This window comes from Ornithodoros turicata, chromosome 7 (genome assembly GCF_037126465.1).
Source record: "Ornithodoros turicata isolate Travis chromosome 7, ASM3712646v1, whole genome shotgun sequence".
Classification (NCBI taxonomy): Eukaryota; Metazoa; Arthropoda; class Arachnida; order Ixodida; family Argasidae; genus Ornithodoros; species Ornithodoros turicata.
The window spans coordinates 4,556,406-4,570,605 of record NC_088207.1 but is presented as its reverse complement, the minus strand read 5'-3'; the positions used below and the strand labels follow the sequence as shown (position 1 = coordinate 4,570,605).

The 14,200-nt window shown below is 50.1% G+C and overlaps 1 protein-coding gene across 1 annotated transcript; it reads right to left on the bottom strand.

The window, feature by feature from the left end:
* Window positions 1–2,454: 2,454 nt before the first annotated feature.
* On the bottom strand, window positions 2,455–13,241 carry LOC135400379 (uncharacterized). The gene is made up of 2 exons (XM_064632224.1): window positions 12,534–13,241; window positions 2,455–2,859 (listed from the first exon to the last, which is right to left on the bottom strand). Exons 1-2 carry the CDS (start codon window positions 13,239–13,241, stop codon window positions 2,455–2,457), a joined length of 1,113 nt encoding a protein of 370 aa, XP_064488294.1.
* Window positions 13,242–14,200: the final 959 nt, after the last annotated feature.

The following is a 14,200-nucleotide window of genomic DNA, read 5'->3' as shown; positions in this document are numbered from 1 at the left end:
TGTCGTGTGAGCGTGTCGTGTGTGAGCTTGTATTACCGCGGGCGGGGGTGAAACAGCCGCTAAAAACCACAAGCGACTGTAGTACCATGCTGCTAACAGCCGCGCCCGAAAAGTGATCGGCAGTTCAACAAACTTAAGTTCTCGCAGCACAGCACTACAGCGACTGAATACTCGAGGCCAGCTGGCAGCTGAGACCCCTGCACTGTCAAAAACAACTCCCAGGATTTTAACCTGAGGTCTTACAGCAACTTGAAACGGTGCAGCACAGGTTGGCTGCACATTTAAAAAAAGAGCGACACTTTTGGACCTATTCAATCTTGCCCAGAAACTGTACCGCAGACTTCGAACGCTTTCAACACTGGCTCTAGGGAACTCTCGCGCGGTAGTATGACGGAGACATCATCAGCGTACGCAAAAACAGGTGGTGGGCATCTATTAGGTAGCCTTAGAATAACTGAGAGGGAACACAGCCTCCCGAGGAGAGGGTTGATGGCAAGGGAATACAAGGCGGGGGAGAGAGGGCATCTGTGTCGGACACCACACGTAATGTGACTAAACGGAGACGATAGACCACTAGCTACGGAAACGACACTTTTTGCAGCTTTGTATAGTGCCTCAACGAAGCGCACCCAACCAACGGCGAAACCACAGGCTCTCAGTGTTGAAAATAGGTACATGTGGCGCTCACGATCGAATGCCTTCGACTGATCGAAGGAAGCCACGGCTGCTGCTGTGCGTGAACACATTATCCAATTGATGGCATCACGTAGCGCTATCCTGTGCAGGTCTGACGACCTGCCAAGGACCGAACACGCCTGGCACGGGTGTAGCACCCTTTCTAAATGCGGCGAAACACGCAAAAGAAGTGCCTTGGCTAGGATTTTGTAGTCGCATGCCAATAGAGTGATAGGCCGGTATGCATCCGGATCTCATTTTCTGGATGGGTCCTTGCACAAAAGGACAACAACTCCACTCTGCATGCTAGAACATAGCATTCCTCGGGACAAGCATAGATTAAATACCCGAGTGAAGGAGTTACCAATTACCCGCCAGAAACATTTGTAGAACTCAACTGGGAGGCCACCAACGCCGGGACACTTTCCGATCGGCATTAAGGAGACAGCTGCTAGAATCTCTTGTTGCGTGCGCGGCCCTGAGCCTACATGCTCTATCTTTTCCTCCGCCAGTGGGCACTCAGGGCTGATAACGGGCTCGCCGGGTGATGACTCCTCGTAAAGGGCCGCGCAATGCTCACGCATCGCTGCTTGAATGTAATCAGGTTCGGTTAGAAGTGAGCCGTCAGCTGACCGGAGCTCGGTTATACTCGAGCCCAGATTTCCTGCTACATAGCACCGCAATAGCATGCGGGAGCTAAGAGCTTCCCGACACCAGCGCTCGACGGTTCTTTGCGCTACGAACTTGCGCCAAGAGTACATACAAAGAGACGCAAGGCGCCTTTGCACATCCTTTGTCTCAGAGACACTATCATGGCTGCGAGAGCCAGGGTGGCGAAGAATAGCTAATACCTGTCTGAGTGCATCTCTACACTGCCGATGTTCACGCGCACGCTGTCTCCGCCAAGACCGAAGACGGTGTGCTGCTCCCTGCTTCAAAGCCTCCCAGTGATCTGGCCCAAAATCGGGTGCGGAACACTGTTCCGATAACCAATCTTGCATATCACTTTTAATTACGGGATCCTCGAGCAAGGACACGTTCAGCCGCCAAAAACAACAACCAGATCGAAAATTGAGCAGGCCAGCTAGGGACAAAAGAACGCCGTGATGATCTCTAAGATCCCCAGCAGGTCGGGTTGCACAACTAGAGATGAATTCTGCCAAGCCTGGCGAGACATAAAATCTGTCTAGTCGGCTGTGGTGGCCACGTGTGTTCACACAGGTGAACTCATACGCATTACCATGCACGTGGGACCAAGTAGCAATTAAACCAATTGAGTTCACCACTAGCTCTCTGTTCGCCTGCCGGCCGTGCTGGCGGTCTATCGTACAGTTAAAATCGCCTGCAAATATTAAGTTCTGATTTCCATAAAAAAAACGTGTCAATTCTGCGAAAAAAATCTGAGCGCTCACCGCGGCGCACGGGGGCGTAAACATTCACAACACGCAGTGTTTTACTCTCATGTTCCAACTCAACAGCCACCACCCTTCCCTCGGTATCCGTGTCGAACCACCTGATAGATCCCCGAAACGACTGAAAAACTAAAATTTCCACGCCAGCTCTGTGGGGCGAACCACAGCTAAAGAACACATAGAGCCCATGCAAAACCTCTAAAGACTTTATAGCCCGACCGGACAGGAACCCGGTTTCTTGCAGGAGAAGACCTTGCCCAGTCGATAACTTCTAACTGCTTCACCTCCCTGCTGAGCCCACGTACATTTAGTGTGGCAAGACTGAATAGGGAGATTAAGAGAAAAATTGAGGACGCGAACAAGCTAGTTAGGAATCTCGCACTGCAGACCCCTCGGATGCTTGGCGCTTCTTCTTCGCTGCAGGTCCGATGAAATCCATCGCGTCGGCAACTGCACCTTTCTCATCTAACTCAAGGTCAATAACTAACCTGTCGGAGCTAGAAGACGGTACACTGTCCCCATCACCCCCAACTCCAGCATCACCACCAGCATCCCCGTCACTAACTGCGACCACTGCCTCAGTATGAGTTACAGCAGCTCCCTTGACAATGACCTCACCACTGGGAGAAGCATTGTCGGGAGACGCCACGACTGTGTCAGGAGTACGGCCACCAACACCACGTTCATTCGCAGCCGCCACACTAACAGCTTCTAGAACGGGATGCTCATCTGCACGAGACACAACTACAGTTGGGGTGTCCGCACTGGCAGCCTGCACAGCCGGCACAACGGGTGCTTTCGGTGGCACGCGACCAGTCCCAACACGCACTCTTAGAAATGAACTTCAATATAGCACGCTCCTAGCCAACCGTCATCTCGAATGATATCTTTATCTTCCCTGATTTGTTGACAACGGGAGGCGTACGCCTTTTTTGTGGCACTTATGCAGTTCATAATTGTCACAAAAAGGCGTACGCCTCCCGTTTCCAACAAATCAGGGCAGATAACTATATCATTCGAGATTATGGTTGGCTAGGAGCCTGCTATGCGGTGAAGCTCTGTTTTTAGAGTGCGGGAAGCCCAAGTTGCAGCCGAACACTCGGACACGGTGTGGTCTCCCCCGCAACGCCTACACAAGGCATCGCAACTCTCATGCCGAACCTCACCACAGCGGGTACCAAAGCGGGGCCACACAGTCCTTCTTAAAGTGACCTTCCGCATTGCAACGCATGCACACGCACTTTAGGCCATCATAATTGATGGTCAAGCGCCTACCGCGTACGCTGATGAAATTCGGAACAGGGGATCGCATCTCCATAAGAACACGGCGGTTCCCTGTTTCGATTCCTTCCAACTCCTTCTGAAGGAATGTCTCACGGCTCACCTTGGTGACTGGCCCATATCCCGTGAGTGCCGTCTCTACCGCGGTATCGGGAATGGGGTCCGGAACCGAATTAACCGTCACCGTGACCCGTGACCAAGTTGTAAGTGTGTATTGTCATCTAGCATGAGAACCACCTATGGAGGTGGCCGTGACCAAGTTGGAGAGAGTGTATTGGCATCAAATGGAAGGCCGGCCACAGGAGCAGGCTTCCTGCAGCATCTCAAATAGACTCGAACAACATTCTGAATAACAACTCTCGCCCAGCGACTAAGGCTGTTCAGAGATTGCTATACGTGTCCGTTTCGCCATGCAACAGTCCATGACACTGGAAAGCTGCAAGTGGGAGAACAACACGAGGACGTGGACACCTCATAGGTTAACATGGAACTTGCCTTTGTCCACCCTAAAGAGGATGTCAGAGGTCATCCAGCGACGGTGAAACTCAACTGCTCCAAGCACCGCACGCTCCCTGCAAAGAACTTTGCGAATACCGGCGTTAATTAGCCGAATCACCTCCTGCACACTGCGGCTCTCCTGCGCATGCACTCGTCGACAGCGTGAAATCCACACTTGGTAGTTGATTTCGACCATTTAGAGCACAAAATGCCGCCTATCCCGCTGCGAGACAGGGAAGGGGTACAGACCACGAACTGTGCTCCACTCAACATCCGTCAGGCTATGGAGGCCTACTACACGATGCCACAGGGCACCCGGCAACAAACATAAACTGAAAGCATGTTCTGCTTGTAGCGGACGACGACAACGACGACAACGATGGCCACGCGCTCTCAGAGCGCGTGGCCATGGAGAGTGGAGCACCCGCTCTCAGTTCCACCGGCGTGGCCATGGAGACAGGCCACCGTCATCGCCTCTCCGTGGCATACCATCATCGCCGGTCGGGGCTCATGTAGAGGAAGACCACCGTCCTCTACATTTGGTGACCCGGACAAAGAACATCACGTCCGGAGCAATTCGGCCCTTCACGATCCCAAATTTCTGACCACGCCATCGAGCACCACTACCTCCGGCACACACGGCCCACCTTCACTCCTACCGCACTCTTCGCTCTCTCTCACCTACGCTTCTCTCTTCGCTCAAGTCTTCTCACGCTTCTCACTGCCGGCCGCGACACTCGAGCCTTGCGCTCACCTGCCGGTTGCGGCAGTCGCGGCAGCCGACGCCTCGGCACGCTTAAGCCCGTCTCGGCACCTCACTCACTCTACCTGGGACTATCGAGTTTCGGCTCCCGTGCCGGTCGCGGCACCCCAGGACCACGACACCGAGTGCCTCACTCTCTCTGCGACGGATCGCTGTTCCCGTCCACACCTACCACAAGGATGACCTACACACGGATGCTCTCCCCGTCTTCATCCTCTCTGAAGTGCCGCCAACGTGTGCCGTGCCCCTATTCGACCACACGTCACCACGTCTATACGCCTACCACGGTCGCCCGTTAACTCCAGCTCTTGCGATGTGTCCGCAACGCATCTGACGGCCGGGGGACCCCTGTAGCGGACGACGACAACGACGACAACGATGGCCACGCGCGTGGAGCACCCGCTCTCAGTTCCACCGGCGCGGCCATGGAGACAGGCCACCGTCATCGCCTCTCCGTGGCATACCATCATCGCCGGTCGGGGCTCATGTAGAGGAAGACCACCGTCCTCTACACTGCTGACTCCCTGTACTCGCAGAAGAGACAGCCGGGTGATGTTACACCAAAACGGGAAAAACGCTCACGCAGCGGCAAGACGTCATGCGCTAAGCGCCACTGAAGACTGGCCCGACGGGCGTCCAGCCAGCCAGCAGTGGTCGTACGCCACGCTATGTGGCGCTGAATAGGCGTCGAGTTCGGGGGTGGCCGATTAAGCGCAAGAAGTGCCATGTAAAGGCGCCGCACGGGCCATGATGTTATGTCATCATCAGGGAAAGAAGCTCGCAGGCTGCGCATTGCCACAACGTATGCCTTCAGGTGGGGAGCCACGCACTCTGAGCGCCGGCGAGTGTGTGTCAGCTCAGAAAAAAAAACGAATGTCGAGTCCTAACAGAAAAGTTAGTAGACCCTGAGAGCAGGAGAGCTACCTATGGAGGTAGTCCCCTTTGGACAGACACTAACTTTACGTTACAGTCCTACAAGCTAGATAACAACACTCTCTAGGAGAGATTGCTTTTCGTACTGACCATACCAAGCGAACAATTCAAACACGGGAGAGCCGCTGCAGAGTGCAGTACGGTCCTAGCGAGCTGGCTAGAATATGATTTGCCACTCACCCTGAACGTGGCGGAAAAGACGAGTAGACGTCAGCCAGCGGCGAGAGCACTCCACAAGACCATACAGTGCTTGCTCACGGACAATGTGGCTACGAAGCCCTGACCTGACAGCCTGAAATATAGCTGCGTCTCCGAAGTCTGGGCCACCGAAAGCCAGCCGGCAACGACGGAGACGGCTGCTCTAGGAGACAATTGTTAGTCCGTAAACGTGGTATATGTCATTGCAAAAAACATTGTTCTGCCATCTCAGACATGCCACAAGACGGACAACCGTCCGTGCGACATATCCGAAAACGGTGCAAACGTTCACGCAGTGAGGTGACAGCATGGACCAGCTTCCACTGGAGACTAGCTCGCCGTGCATCATGCCTGGCAGCAGTGATAAGCGCCAGGCGAATTTCGTTGGCACTGCTGGCCTTGCGGGACCCGGTCGCATTTCCCTGAAGGCGGCGTAGAAATCACGGACGCTTCACAAGGAAATGTCTTCATCTGGGCATTCGACACGCAGGCGCCGCCCGACAGCAACACAAGCACAAACATAAGCAGGGAGTACTTCCGCCCTGGGGCGAAGCTCGGGACTTTCGAGGAACCACCTGGTGGCGGATCCTAGGAAATACTGAACTAATGCGCAGGCCGGGTACTCTGACGCACGGAGCGCCTCAAAGAGAATACGCGAGTGAAGGGCTAAGCACTTTTCTGGCACAGCCGGTACTCCCAAGTCACCCAGATCACGGCTTCCGTGGAGTTGAGACCTACAGACCCATTCAACGGATCCGCCCCACAGAAAGCGGAACGCATGTCGTGTGATAGCAGCTCGTATTACCACTGGCGGGGATGAAACAGCCGCTAAAAACTACAAGCGACTGTAATATCATGCTGCTAACAGCCGTGCCCGAAGAAAAGTGATCGGCAGGTCAACAAACTTAAGTTCTCGCAGCACAGCACTGCAGCCGCTGAATACTCGAGGCCAGTTGACAGCTGAGACCCCTGCACTGTCAAAAACAACTCCCAGGATTTTAACCTGAGGTCTTGCAAGAACTTGAAACGGTGCAACACAGGTTGGCTGGACATTTACAAAGAGCACTTCTGTATTGGCATCGAGGCGGAAGACCAGTCACAAGGACTGGCTCCCATATAAGCTAGGATTAAAACTAGTACTAGTGCAATGCCATCTCAGGGAGACAGGGAGGGGGTACAGACCACGAACTGTGCTCCACTCAACATCCGTCTTGCTATCGAGGCCTGCTACACGATGCCACAGGGCACCCGGCAACAAACATAAACCGAAAGCATGTTCTGCTGACTCCCTGTACTCGCAGAAGAGACAGCCGGGTGACGTTACACCAAAACGGGAAAAACGCTCACGCAGCGGCAAGACGTCATGCGCTAAGCGCCACTGAAGACTGGCCCGACGGGCGTCCAGCCAGCCAGCAGTTGTCGTACGCCACGCTATGTGGCGCTGAATAGGCGTCGAGTTCGGGGGTGGCCGATTAAGCGCAAGAAGTGCCATGTAAAGGCGCCGCACGGGCCATGATGTTATGTCATCATCAGGGAAAGAAGCTCGCAGGCTGCGCATTGCCACAACGTATGCCTTCAGGTGGGGAGCCACGCACTCTGAGCGCGGGCGAGTGTGTGTCAGCTCAGAAAAAAAAACGAATGTCGGGTCCTAACAGAAAAGTTAGTAGACCCTGAGAGCAGGAGAGCTACCTATGGAGGTAGACCCCTTTGGACAGACACTAACTTTACGTTACAGTCCTACAAGCTAGATAACAACACTCTGTAGGAGAGTTTGCTTTTCGTACTGACCATACCAAGCGAACAATCCAAACACGGGAGAGCCGCTGCAGAGTGCAGTACGGTCCTAGCGGGCTGGCTAGAACATGATTTGCCACTCACCCTGAACGTGGCGGAAAAGACGAGTAGACGTCAGCCAGCGGCGAGAGCACTCCACAAGACCATACAGTGCTTGCTCACGGACAATGTGGCTACGAAGCCCTGACCTGACAGCCTGAAATATAGCTGCGTCTCCGAAGTCTGGGCCACCGAAAGCCAGCCGGCAACGACGGAGACGGCTGCTCTAAAAAGAAAAGTGTATTGGCATCAAATGGAAGGCCGGCCACAGGGGCAGGCTTCCTGCAGCATCTCAAATAGACTCGAACAACATTCTGAATACCAACTCTCGCCCAGCGACTAAGGCTGGTCAGAGATTGCTATACGTGTCCGTTTCGCCATGCAACAGTCCATGACACTGGAAAGCTGGAAGTGGGAGAACAACACGAGGATGTGGATACGGCTGCTCTAGGAGACAATTGTTAGTGCGGCGACTGCCGCGAACGGTGTGTTGCAGTCTGCCGACGACCACATATCGTCAGTACTAGTTATCCAACTTTGCCGGTGTGCCGGAAGCTTAAAGGAACCATGAAAATATATTTGACAAGCCTACGATCACTTTTAATTTGTTCCCCTGTACTAAAGCGTTCGCGCTGTGAAATGTGAAATTGAAAATGGCACAAACACCGAAGACATTCTATATTAACCACGGGCGTGAACGGCAGCTGCTATACGGTCCGCCTCCGAGACGAACTGGCCGGGACATCATGCACAGAACATACTGCTGATTTGTGGACGGACTTTTGCGAGCAAAGTGCAAAATTTTCAGACAATTTGACCTGGAGACAAGATTGTATCTAACCGTTGACACAGAACCCTATGAGAAATGTAATATAGCGGTTCACAGTCAGCATGGTTACCGGAGGACGTTTTCCTTTTTAAACTTCTTCTTCGTCAGAACATACCTCCGTCGGTGACATTTTACGAGCTGCTGAGTACCGAACGATACATAGACGCTGTGTGTGTCGCATAATCTCTTCCTCCATCGCTGACAATTTGCCTTTCGTGATATTTCACGTGATTTGGACGGCAAATATACGAAGTCATTGTTGTCGCAACAGAAATCATACACCCACATGGTCTTGCGGGCTGTTCCTCCTCGTCGTTCACAGTTGGTTGAGGGAATTGAATGGCGATGACGTAAGCCCGCTTCGAAATCATAGATCCAGCGGTCACGCCCTCCTATTTTTGTCTGAGAACTACGCCCCCGTTGTACTGAATACGGTTAAAAGTTGACGTGTGTACGATAATGAGGGATCATGAGAATGGTTTCCTCCAGAGTAGTCGGAATTAGCGAAAATCATTTCATGGTCCCTTTAACAATAAAAGTGTGCCTCTCGCGCCACTTAGCGGCACGCAATGAAGACGGCGTTCCACTTTTGAGGACTGAAATAAATGTTGATCATGGTGCACCCTTAAAAATGAACTTCACAACATAGCACGCTCCTAGTCAACCATCATTCCGAATGACATCGTTCTCTCCCCTGATTTGTTGAAAACGGGAGACACACTTATGCAGAAATGTTAATTGTCACAAAAAGGCGTACGCCCCGCGCTTTCCGCAAATATAGAGTGATAGAGGTATCTCTCTGTAGAGTGCTTGGCTTTCAGTGTGCTATGTGGTGAAGCTTTGTTTTAAGAGTGTGGCCAACCATCATCACGGATGACAACGTCCTCTCCCTTGATAGGACGAGTATGGGAGGCGTGCGCCTTTTTCGTATCAATAGGCGATTTCAGATATTGCCCGTGTGCTCCGCACGGGTGCCCTCCGTCGCCCAAGTCACGCGCATCGCGCAATGCGTAGTGGGAAATAGTTTACATTCGTGCTCGTCTGCCTGTTGCTCGAAGGTGCGGGAGGTGAAGGAGAGAGAAAACTGAAACCGTTTGCGCTCTTCTTCTCTCTGACTCATGAAAACTAAATCCCAAAGTGCAGCGGGGCTTTCGCAACACGGCGCTCTCTGGTGGGCCATCCATGCAATTTCTGAAATCGTCTATTATGCACGACATAAGGACAAAAAATAAAAATAAAATGAAAGGCTCCCGTTCTCGATAAATCGAGAACGCTGTCATTGGGGATGATGGTTGGCTAGGAGCGTGCTATGTGTTGCAGTTAATTTTTAAGAGTGTACCCCACTAGTTCACAGCGCTCCCGGCGCATTCGTTATCATCCATAAGAGCACGCTATCTCAGCTACGGAATCACAGAACGGTCAGCGTCAAGATGTCAGTCTTGTTGAGAAGGGATACCAAAGCGTTTCTTGTGGCTCTTCCGAGTCTTCCTTTTTCTTTCTTTTTTTTACTTTCGTGCTAGCGCCGCGAAGCAACTGTGGCTATGAGCGGTGTACAGACGTGGACGGATGGAGAGAGGACAGCAGGAAGGAGTGGGGGACAGCGGGTTAGTATGCGTCCGGAGCCGTCTTCAGGGGCAACTGTGCCGACATACGTCTGGAAAGTCTTCGGAAAACCCAGGGAAAACCTCAGACAGCACAGCCGGTGGTAGGATTCGAAATCACCACCTCCCAGTCAGCACGACACCAAAAAGCAAGACGTCTTAGGGCCAGTTCTCACTTGGCGACGCCCGACGCGGCGTCGTGAACGGGCGGCGGAAGTAGAGGCGCATTTCTGCCACCCCGTCAGAGCGCACGATTTTCATGTTCCCACCGCAGTGACATTCCGTCGTCCAAAGCATACGAAAACTCAAGTGGCGTGGCCTTTCTCTGTCACCTAATTGGTCGCCAGCTGTCGTTCTCGGCAGCTCTCGCCGACGTCGTCAAAGAAGGTCGGCATGGCACGTTTTTTTACATGCGACTACCCGCAGAGTTATTCCGCTCTCCGCTCCGTCGGTGACACACACCGACCGAAGGCTATGTTCGGAACGTCATGTTGAATCCGATATCCGACGAGCCACATGTGTGCCTCGTACGCGGAGTGTGCCTTCGGTCAATGAAGAAGGGAGCGTACATAGTCTCCGTTTGGCTCAAGAAAGGATCTGGAGAGATCATTGGCGCACACTGTACTTGTGTAGCCGGGTAAAGACCTCTTCTGAATTTGACTAATTCACAAACCTATCAGGGCTTCTGCATGCTTAAAAAAGCCGCTCTTCAGGTGCTCTATACGTCACAGGACAAAAATTTTGAAATCATATACGCTTTTAGGTTTCTGGAATGATAATGATACACAGTTCAAGTTGTGTTGATTGCTTTTTCATTTCCTTCCTGTCAGTGTAATACATGCGTGAATCTCAATGGTCTTTTAGGCTGAGTGAGACATGCCAGCATGTGGCTGATATTTTGTTCTTCCTAGCTGAAAACACTTCACCACCAACGTCCTGTACAGATGTCCCATGTGCGTGGATTGTTCCATCAGAAGGTAGGCAGCTTCTACGGTGATTGATTTTTAATGTAGCCGTTTTTCTTTTTAATTTACTTATCAACTTGTCTAGTGTAACCGTCACTCATGTTGGTTTTATTTGTATCTTGCAAACTATTTCGGCACATAAGTAGCTCAAAAAAAGTATATAGATATAAATATACTTTTCTAGACGGTCCCTCATTTTAAATAGTTTATAAATGCATGTATTTTAAATAGCGTTTTGACTGCAATATTTTTAAATGCTTCCCATCCCTTATAGTACTTTAATTAGGAAACCATCTTTATGTATGAATTCTCTTTCTAGATAAGAGACCAGCACCAAAAGTTCCCTTGGGCAACATTACATTTAGGAGGCCACTCGTCAATAAGCCAGCTAACGAAAAAAAGAAAAAAAAAGAACGTACAACCCGTGTGAATCCGTTCCTGAGCTCACAGGGGCAGAAATAGCTGCTGTCCAAGAGAAGTTAAGCAATTGTGCCCTGTGGCTTCGCTACACAGATGAATCACCAAAAGCACCGGACACTGAACTGCCAGAAATTGCTGATGATGACCAACTAACAAGTCCCAAAGCTCAAGCGCATGTACAGGCATACATCAACAGCTTGCCACGCCTTGAAGAGCGTGAAAGAGAGGTAGGTCATACAAGGTAGGCCAGGCACAGTGCAAGAAATGGCATGATCAAAGGGTAGGACGCATCACAGCTTCAAGATTTTACCACGTCATCAGGTGCCAGAAACCAGACAGATATGTCGAGGAGATACTCTACCCCAAACGCAAGTCTTGGTGTGATGCCATTAGGTATGGCCTTTATAATGAAGAAACTGCAGTGGAGGCATACCTGACAGTAATGCAACTATATGAGAAACATGTGACAGCAGTGAAGACAGGACTGCATACCCATCCAGAATGCACATTCATTGGAGCTTCTCCGGACCGAATAGTGTGTGATGGGGATGGCCGAGGTCTCCTAGAGGTAAAGTGCCCGTACACAAAACAACAAATGGCTCCACAAGAAGCTTGCTAGGACAAGAAGTTCTGTTGGGAGCTTGTTGGACCATACGTGAACTTGAAAAGGAATCGTCCATACTATTTCCAAGTGCAAGGTCAACTGGCTGTGACAGGGTTGAATTGGTGTGATTTTGTCATCTGGACAAATAACCAAGAGCACACACAATCCACCAATGTGGAAAGAATTTACCTTGCTGAAAAATTCTGGAGGGAGGAGGTGTTACCTGCATTGCTACATTTTGCAAAATATGCACTTGTCCCAGAAATTCGAACCCGACGGATAAAGCGACTTGGAAAGCTTTACCTTAACTGCACTTACCAATCATTCAAGAACACCACTCGAATATTCCATTAAATGTAGAGTTTACTTTGCTTCACACATCCTAGTGATTAGTCACATCAAAACTGTACTTCAAAGTTCAATAAATCACAACGTTTGTAAATGGCAGCATTTTTTAGCAACAAGGTAGGAGTTATCACAGGAGCTATCACAGCAGAGGTACATGTTTTGAACTGACTAACCATTCTATTCAGGATTAGGGGGGGACGAAAATTGCTTAAATAGCAGCAGACATGAAAAATTTGTTCGGCAACGTCTATCATTGAGATTGGTAGTGGTGTCTGAAGTATGTGGAATTGTTTCACTCTTCCAATCACTCTCTCCACATGAACGCGTGCACCTGCTATTTGTCTTGTCCCAAGTACAGCTTCTCTCTTCATTTGTAGCTCGTGAGGCTGGCGGAACTCTGGGCAGTACACTTTAACATCGGGAGGAAGGTGGGTGAACTTAAACCCTTTGTCCACCATAATTGCATCACCTGGTTCAAGAAGCCAAAGCACTCCACTTTCCTCCACTATGGTAATGTCAGATACTGATCCTCCCCAGAGCTTGGACACAAAACCCACGTACCCATCTGGTGTGCATCCGATTATGACTTTGTAGGTCATAATCGGTTTGTAGGTGTTGTAATGTTTATAGTTGGAAAAGGTTTGGCGTTGTGCATTGAGAGAACTAGGCCGCTGGATTCGAAGTTCCGTTGTGTCAAGGACAAGACGAGTGTTCGAAAAATTTTTGAATGAAGGGGGTAAATATGCTTGGATTTGATGTACCTTTGGGAAGTGTAAAACTTTCTTCAGGGTGCTCTGCAGAAGATTGATCCACGTACAGAACACCATGCTGAACTGTCCTTCAGGAATGCCAAAATTCCTTGCTATCTCCTTGCCGGACATACCTGTCCTCAGTCGTACCAGTACTATGAAAAACTCCTCACGGAGACTTTTATCGTCTTTCTCTCACTTTCGTGTGCCTTTTGATGAGCAGCTCCAGTAGTCCATGTTTCGGGCACGTGGTGCAACAAGTTCAAAGAAGCTCTGGAATATTTCAAAGCACGGGAGGTCCGTGTAGTATAGAGTTTCTTTGTCAGACTTTCTAATACGTTCAACATTGAGCAAACGACTCTTCATGTCTAGAAGCCTTGACTCCAGATAGATGGTTCTTGCTCTCAGTGCATTGATTTCTTTCTGCAATGCAGCAAAATCTTCCTTGGTTTGTTGCTGGATGCACTTCGCCAGATCATTTGCCAGGAAGACAGCCACTTCTTTCTCGGTTTCTACAACAGAAAAAAAAAGACTATTCAATTATTTTCCGCTTTACTTCTTAAGTGTGTTGTTCCAACAAAGTTTTACGTACCACTGTGTGCAATCTGCATTACTTCCATAGCTTCTGAAGTATACCTGTCATCAGACTCGGTCATTCTTTCATCAATTTGGTCAAAGGGACTGTTGACCGTGGCAGCTAAATTACACAGAAAAGGAAGGTGAAAATTATGTAATGACACCATGGAATGGGATGTCTAATTTACTTACAACTGCAGTCCGTGAAATCTATCGACACTGGAGTTTCAGTAGATGTATTTGATAGTATGTGAAGCTCATTGTACTGTGTGGTGCTTTGGATAGATAAGGTTATCAAGCATATTAAGAAATGTCAGCAGTAGTTGTCATAATTTATAAGTTACCTGCACTCCAAACGCCGTCGTTTTTGCATAGGCTTCGATGGTGCGGAGTTGCCTAATTTACGAACCTTATTAAATGCACGTTACTGACACTTCAGCAACGGCGAAATTGCAACACAACGTTCAGTAAGTGTTATAAAATATAGTAAGAGTGAATGGGTAATATACTGGCTT

What these genes read in the sequence shown, in the direction of transcription:
- LOC135400379 (XM_064632224.1), bottom strand. Translation starts at nt 13,241, where the DNA reads ATGTCCGGCAAGGAGATAGCAAGGAATTTTGGCATTCCTGAAGGACAG. An exon ending in CCCTAATCCTGAATAGAATG is followed by an intron (nt 2,860 to 12,533) that starts GTTAGTCAGTTC and finishes CCGGCTGTGCAG; the next exon opens with GCTGCCAGTGCGGACACCCC.